Source organism: Protobothrops mucrosquamatus, unplaced genomic scaffold (genome assembly GCF_001527695.2).
Source record: "Protobothrops mucrosquamatus isolate PMUCROS unplaced genomic scaffold, P.Mucros_1.0 scaffold450, whole genome shotgun sequence".
NCBI classification, from domain to species: domain Eukaryota; kingdom Metazoa; phylum Chordata; class Lepidosauria; order Squamata; family Viperidae; genus Protobothrops; species Protobothrops mucrosquamatus.
The window spans coordinates 1-8,268 of record NW_015386773.1 but is presented as its reverse complement, the minus strand read 5'-3'; the positions used below and the strand labels follow the sequence as shown (position 1 = coordinate 8,268).

The window sequence follows — 8,268 nt, the reverse complement described above, 5'->3', positions numbered from 1 at the left end:
AACTAGATTTGAATAAACATTTAAATATGAAACAAGATGCCAATGTCAGCAAGACTAGTTTTTAAAATAATCTATATTCTTTTAAAAATAGCATACATTGCATATATTCACCACTGCTTGTACAAAATGTTCCAAAGTGGCAAAAACCATTCACTATTCATTGTTCTGTGTTAACAGGCTGATATTTTAACTTCAGTATTTGAGCTATTGTAGAAAACTACAAAAATGCTAAAAGTGGGGATCAAGTACCTATTCTGATATACAACAAGTTGAGGTTTAACATGATTGCAATCAAAACTGAAATCTTAATCTAGTGCAGTGTTTCTCAACCTTGACAATTTTAAGGCATGTGGACTTCAACTCCCAGAATTCCACAGCCAGCAATGCTGGCTGTGGAATTCTGGGAGTTGAAGTCCACATGCCTTAAAATTGTCAAGGTTGAGAAACACTGATCTAGTGAATTCCCCAAAAATAAAATCCTAGCTTTTGGTCAAAAGACATATTGACCTGAACAGGCAAGCATTATGCAGCATTAAAGGTGACATTAAACAGCATATTTTACAATTACCTAGTGATCTTTCCTATGTTAACTTAGGTGTAGTATTTTTAACATGACCATAGAATAAATTGATTAAATGAATGGGCCTGCACCCATGTCAAGTTATCTTTTGCCACAGATTCATAAAGACACAGTTTAGTGCAAAAATTGATTACAGATGAACAGTTTCTCAGAACGCATATATAAAAATGAAATTAAAAACTATAAGGGTGACAATCGATTCAGTGAATTATTTCCTTCCTCGGCTGTAGAAAGTTTGACAGTTGTCAGCTTACGAGGAGGATGCTGAGGGCTCTTGCGAAGATTATCATCCATCTGCAAAAGCAACATAAAGGCCAATTTGGATAGTTGAATAAAATTACTTTCAATATTGTTCACATTGCAATGTTCAATCATTTATTTTAAAAAGTAATTATACACGTAATAGTGCAATTTTCTTGAATTCAAGAACAACAGATTAACTAATGAGTTTAATGAATTACCTTATTAATGCCATGCATATTTTTTATACTTCAACAGCTTAACTCCAATTAGTAAGTATGTTGCTTCTTATTTATCCATTAAAAGAAACAGAGATGTGGTCCTTTAAAGATTATTTTATCTATGTATAAGATACACTTTAAAGCATTTCCTATCCAATTCTCTGTAATTCATCCCTCTTTTTCACCATGTGTGCCCGATTAATTCAGTTGACCTGACCAAACATTGTTGCATGCTTCATTTTATAATATCATCACCTGAATTATGCTTTCCAATTTATCTGTACAAATTTCTTTTCACCTTCAGAGGGAGTTAAGTGTAAAACCATGCAGCTTCCCATCAGATAAGAAAGCAGTTTAGAAGTGGAAAAATGAGACATAATATTCTTGACCATTCAGAGTTAATTACCACTATTTTCCTAAGATCAAACAATGGAGAGCAAAAAGTACTACTAATAAAGTTAAAATACCTGCCAATAACAAAACAGGAAATGAGCTTGTTAAATATTTATTTAACAAGAAAATTAGAGTCAGACAGCGATTTTGAGCACTGCCCAATCGTTTAAAAAGTTTGTTCCTCCACTGATTCTACAAACCACCGAATATCTACTGTTACATAAAGCAAACAGTATTCTGGCTTCTGCCAAACAGGAAAGTACAAATCTTCTGTCTAAAGTTATGCTTAAAAAGAATTTGTGTCTGCAAAGAGAAATAAATACTCAAAGGTTGACTGCTCTATGTTAGTTGCCAACTTCCTCCCCACAAAACCAAACTACAGATAATTAACAGGTGGAGGGGTACTGACATCAAATGGCTAGATAATTTAATTTATCTTAATTTACTAAAATAATAGTACTTTTTGCTCTCTGTTGCTCTTTCTGATTATCTATCTCAGCTGTTCTAAGACTCTTTAGGGAAAATACATCACTTGATTGGAATAAATAACCAGAATGAAACCAAGACTGAGCAAGTGTCTCTCTCTCTATTAACACTTTAATTTCCATTATAATCTAACAACTTCTGTTAGGAAATAACTGCTTCTAATAATTTTGACTGATAGTCATTGTATTTATGGAACCACTTCTTTATCACATGGAATATTACTGAGTGATTTACTTATCATTCTTTTATTATTTACTTAAATACTTGAGAAAACATACGGGTACTTAGGTGTCATATTTGAATTATACTCCCCTAATGAATTCCAGGGGTAGTTTAGGGCTGTTAATTTCAAGTTCATGTTCTTAAGATACCATTTCACGCTCACAATGCTACTGAAGCTTAAACACTTCAATAAATGCTCATTAATTTATATATGCAGAGATCAAACATTTGTGGAGATATAGAGTATATTGCTAATTTCCTAGTATTAAATTATAGCCGCCTGTGTATAGAATTATATGGGGTGATCTAAATGCCCAAAAGGAAATTTAACCCTAATCACCTGAGTTCATTTTTCCTACTGCACCTAGAACACTGTGTTGAGTTCTTTCCAGGTACTGCATTTTCTCCTTTATCTTTTCCTTTATTGGTACTGCATTTTAGGAATGGCATTGATAAACTTGAGGATGTACAGAGGAATGCAACCAAGCTGATAAGGGGCCTGGAAGGAAAAATGTAGGAGGAATAATTATAGGATTTCTACATGTTTTGCCTGGAGAAAGCTGTAGGGAAATGTGATAATTATCTTCAAGTATCTGAAGGGCTTTCACGTTGAAAATGGGGCAAAAATGTTCAGTTGTTTAGAAAACAGGATAAAAAACAACAAATTTAAAGAAAATAGATTTCAGGTGGACAGCATCAAGGTGAAAAGAAAAGCATCTTAGTTGAACTGACTGAGGCTTATCTATCTAATTTGTGCTTCCTCTAGTTTAAGAGACAGCTAAAGCTAAAATCTGTCAGTCATATGACAGGCAGATGGATGCTATACTCAAGGTTCAGCTGTGAGTTTCAAATTGAAACCTTTTGTATCTACAAACTACTTATTCAACCTTGTTTGATTAGCACACTTTAGAGCCTCATCTTTGGCTCATTTCAGCACTTTACCCCAGGAATACTAGATGGAAAGTACAGTAAGATCCGTTCAATGAAAGATGTTGTAGTTGGAATGAACTTGAAACCCTATTATTACTGTAATATTATTATTATTATATTTTGATCACACCTTTTTAATTATGCATGTACAAGTAATCCTCATGTTAATACCAGTTGTTCAATTTATCAGGGATGTCAAACTGCCGGCCCAAGGGCCGGATGCATCATAGTGAAACCGTGCCCACCCCATTGCCGGCAATGGGAAAAAAGTCACAATATATTGCGACATGTCACATGACATTGCGAGTTTGACACCCCTGAATTTATGATGGCAGTGAATGAGGACTTACAATGGGTACTTGGAATTCTGGCCATAACAGCATCCCCACAGTCATATATTAATTTGGTGCTCAGCTTGCAATTACAAATGGTGGACATATGATCAAGATTTCCAATGTTCCATGCCAGCTTCCCTCAAGCAAAGTCAATGGGAAAGCTAACAGGAAGTTGGAAGGACCTTGCTTAAAGGCCCACATGGTTCTTGCTTAACAAAAGCAACCTGGACCACCAGAACTGCTGCCGCCAAGCAATGAGGTCACATGATGCCACACTTCACAACTGTATTATTTAGCAATATCAATTCCAGTACCAATTGCAATCATAAACTGAGGACCAGCTATATAACTGAAGTCAGCAAACACATCTAATAATCAATCTTGCCTATTTTCTGTACAACAATATCTCTATGACCTGGGTTGGGCTGACAGAAAATGACTGGCCCAGTTACTCAGCTGGCTCTTATCCTTAAGGGAAAACTAGAAATCTTAGTCTTCTGGTTTCCAGGCCAGCACCTTAATTATACCAAACTGGCTCTCTGTTTTTCACTACACTATACTAAATTATGTGCAGACATATCTTCACCATGCCATAACAAAACTGCAATCTTGTATGAGGGAGAGGTAATCCATTTTCTATCAGCAGATTGGAACCATACCATCACCAATATGATGGCTAAGTTACTATTTTCAATTATTTCCATAAGAAGTCATACATCCTTGGAGCGATGACATCATGAAGTCTTTTATATTATGTATTAAGTTTATATGCTGCCTTCTTACTATCAAGCGACTTTGCAATAAGTATTGCATTTCTCTTGTGTTTTATATTGTTTTATTATAATTTATTCAATTTCTTCCTTCACTGATTTTAAGTCTTAATTTTATATAGTTTTATACGATAGTAATATTGACTTTGATATATCTGGTCATTGCTTCTGAAAGCTTTTTTTAACTTTGCCGGTCAGTGACTTCAGTTAAAAAAACTGGCTTCTCTGGAGTGAAGGTAATTACTGCAGTTTGGCCTATGTTTAGTCACTATGTCATAAGCATGGCAGTTAGTCTTGTTGATTCATGGCTTGATTAGCTAGTAGTGTCCATCTTTGGTATAAAAAAAATCATTAAGCAGTTCATAGGAACAAAGCTTGTATATTAGCACCAAAACGTTGTATTTTCATATTAATATATTAATTTTGCCTGAAAAGACATAGACCTTCATGTCCTTAAATTATCTTGGATATTTTTATTCTGAACCATTCAGAGTTGCTAGGTAATGACTATATACAGTAAATGTGTATAAATTCATAAAAGCTATACTTAAAATGATATTGCTGAGGACAGTTAAAGACAGTTTATGCATCCAAGTTTAATTACTGATTAAAATTTCTCATAGTTCAGCTAGTTCTTTTAGTATTTACTGTTAATTTTTAGTTGAGTTGGATGACGGTCTCTTTAGGGAATCTGTTTTCATGCCTTTTGCCAGAATTCCTACTATCAATTGTCTATGAAAGAGGTAATGAGTCCTTTGTAGAACATCAAAATAATTTAAACATATTCAAATGTTTCAAATGTTGGAGGCTAAATCACAGACTTTTATAATTTTACTATCCCCAAATACTGAAAAGCATTTTCAATGGCATGTTCTAATGCCTGGCCATCTGCTTTGTTAGATTTAATAATATTCCTTTTAATCACATCTATCCTTCTGACTCTGGAACTGCTTAAATTATTGGCTACATTTTCCCATATTGCATTTGTGTATAGAAATATACATAAAGCCTATCTGATATCTTCCTTAATGTTCAGATGACTTTTTTCTTTCCTTTATCAAATAAACATCAGTTATTATTTGTTAAGTAGAAATTCTAAGTGCTAATTAAATAAAACCCACCCAAAGAGTACAACAAATCTGCCTGCTCCTTTAAGTGGCTTACATATTTTTATATATTCAAGAATTTTATGGTGGTTTTATGTGAATTGTCCATACTGTACCCAACTTATGTATTTACTTACTATGGAAGAAAATACAATCAATTCAAGTACTGCTTACTCCCTCTTTTTTAAATCAAGTGCCAATGCTGATTTTTTAAACATAATCAACCAATAAAGAACAATATTTGTACATAATGTAATACTGAATATTATCAAACAGTCATTTCAAAACCTACATTATTGATATACAATAATTTAGGGTTCAGTTATCCAGAACAATGGTAGTTTCATATATTTGTGCAATAGAACTGCCACAGTAAGGCAGAAAAATGGGCTAAAGATAGAGAATGAGACACTATTAAAAGAAAAAGCAACATAAAGAACAGGGGTGTCAAACTGGTGGCCCGCGAGCTGGATGCATCACATGCAGACCACACCCACCCCAGCTCCGCAAAGGCAAAAAAAGTTGCAATACACTACAATATGTCACGTGACGCGATCGAGTTTGATAAAGATGATAAATGAAGAACCATTCTTGTTTTTTCCTCCCACAGCCTATCATCTCATATGGTTTTCTGCAACTACACTACAGGCATCAGAGTTTGAATAACATAAAACCAACTGAAACCAACTGCGGTAGGAAGCATCCCAAAACCTGAGATGGATTCTGCTCTCCTTGAGTAGTCTTTTCTAGTACTGGTTCTCATTCTCTTTCTAGCTGATTAAAACCAAATGTACTATCTGATCCCTATCTATCAGTTAGAAAATCAGAATGAACAAGAACCTTTTCAATCAAATTAGATTCCTTGTTCACAAGCTGTGTAAGTTTCTGGAGATTTGCATCAACTGTATCTTGTCCCTCCGGAGAAGTCCCTAAATAGAGAGAAGACAAAGTTAGAAGCAACCAAGCTCTTTGCAAAACATTTCAAGAATTTTCACAGAGAAAGAATCATATAATGTATGCTAATAGAGTTCTAAACCTTTACCATTTTTAAAGCTTTTGCAAATTTATAAGGCAGATTCCAAGGTTTCTGGTGAAGAATTTATTTCCAGTATAGACTTAGTGCAAACAAGCATTTGTAGATTTCAAGATGTATATGTGTAGGGACAAGTGTATCATTTACCTGAGAGGTTTCGTCTAAAGTAGCAACTCAGAATATCATCACAGAAGCGACATAAGTTGGGAAGCTGCTTAAGATGCTCTTGTAACTGGACTTTAAGGAATGGTGCTTTATAAAGAGGTGCAAGAAAACCAAATACGAAGGCATCAAGAGTTGTAGGTCTAGATATAATAAATACATGACATTATTATCTCAAATCCCTTTTAAAACTTTCAGAAATATCTAAGTAAAATGTTATGTTTGAAAATTTTGAATTCATAAAAATGTAACATGCTCGACTACAGAAATAGTCGAGAAATTGTGTCATTATTTCATGGTAGTTTAATAATCTAACAAGACTGTATTTTCTGAAAATGACTAATTTCTCTTCATTATTTATTTAGCGTATGGCATCCACAGAGGTCATGCAATCACTGATATACAACACTAATAAACCACATTATACATACAAACACAAATATTTGAATAAAGCATCAGCAAATACATGTAGGTAAAGTGTGTGAACAATACGTAGATAAATAAAATATTGAATTAGGATAAAACCATGATAAAATCGCTATCATATGGCACCACAGAATCGCAATAGGATAGATCCTATAGTTCAATATCTAAGGAAGTAACCCATCTAACTGCTTCTACTGTTGCTGTGATGAGATCATCCCAGGTGCCTTGAAACTTCCTGAAGAGACTTTCTCGAACTATGTGTATTATCATTTGTTCCAATGCACCACACTCACATTGCAGGATTTTGGCCATTCCCCATTTAAAGAACTTTGTCCTAATTCTGACATGGCCTGTCCTGATTCTATTCGGATGGCTCCATCTTTTCCAGGGCAGCTGCATTCCTGGAAGTGGTTTTATTGGATCTATGTAATCAGTTTGGTTATAGTTATTTCCTTTTAATTAATTTTAATCCTGTAATTGTTATTTGTGTATTTTTTAATCGATTGTCAGCCGCCCTGAGTCCGCAAGGAGAAGGGCGGGATATAAATTTAATTTAATAATAATAATAATAATAAATAAATAATAATAATTAAGAGTCATCCATTTTGATCGCCATTCTTCATCTATATTGTAAGACTGCGGTATGTTATTCCAAATTGGTTTCCTACACTTAAGCCTGGTACAAGATAGAGAATCTAATATTTTATGTACTGGTAGATCTCTAAGAGTACATGGACTATTTATCTTATTCCACTCTTGAACTGTCTGTTGTTGACTGAGATAAGGGGGGGGGGCAATGTTAGAAAGAACATGGAACCAGGATAGTGGTGTAGATTTGAGGGTTCAAGATGTTATTCTCATTATATCATTAAGATAAACTTCAATCTTGTTGGTATGACAACAAGTGTGCAGTATTCAGCGACAGAGTAAACTAATGATTGTACCATTGTTCGCAGTGTTTATGCTTGTGCTCCCCACCCTGTTCCTGCAATTTTCCTAATCAAGTTGTTCCTTGTTTTCAATTTTTGTCCAGTTACTTCAAGATGTTTTCTAAATATGAAGGATCAGTCAAGATTTGTCTTCACCAAATGGGCTTAAACCAAATAGTTACAACAGTCAACTAAGCAGTTGCAATTAGCTGCAGGCTGTACATGTAAAGCAGCAGTTTTTCTGAAGTGTAAAGCCTGTTATCAGTAATATCAGCTGTCAATGTCAGATGGTCCTCATACAAAGGAATTGATAAATGAATAGCTTTAAGCCAGATTTTGATATTTGGAATGTAATCTACATTTCATCAACAGGCATCAAACTCAAGTCTAACTCTTATATAAACAGATGAAAGTGTCTTCAGGATAAATCTTTAT

General features: G+C 34.2%; 1 protein-coding gene across 1 annotated transcript; it reads right to left on the bottom strand.

Annotated features, from left to right (window-relative positions):
* Positions 1 to 486: 486 nt before the first annotated feature.
* On the bottom strand, positions 487 to 6,621 carry MTX3 (metaxin 3; the record flags this gene model as incomplete). Its single annotated transcript, XM_015816431.1, has 3 exons — positions 487 to 874; positions 6,124 to 6,212; positions 6,464 to 6,621. Coding segments are annotated over 3 exons (361 nt in total), but the record flags the coding sequence as incomplete, so codon positions are not given.
* Positions 6,622 to 8,268: the final 1,647 nt, after the last annotated feature.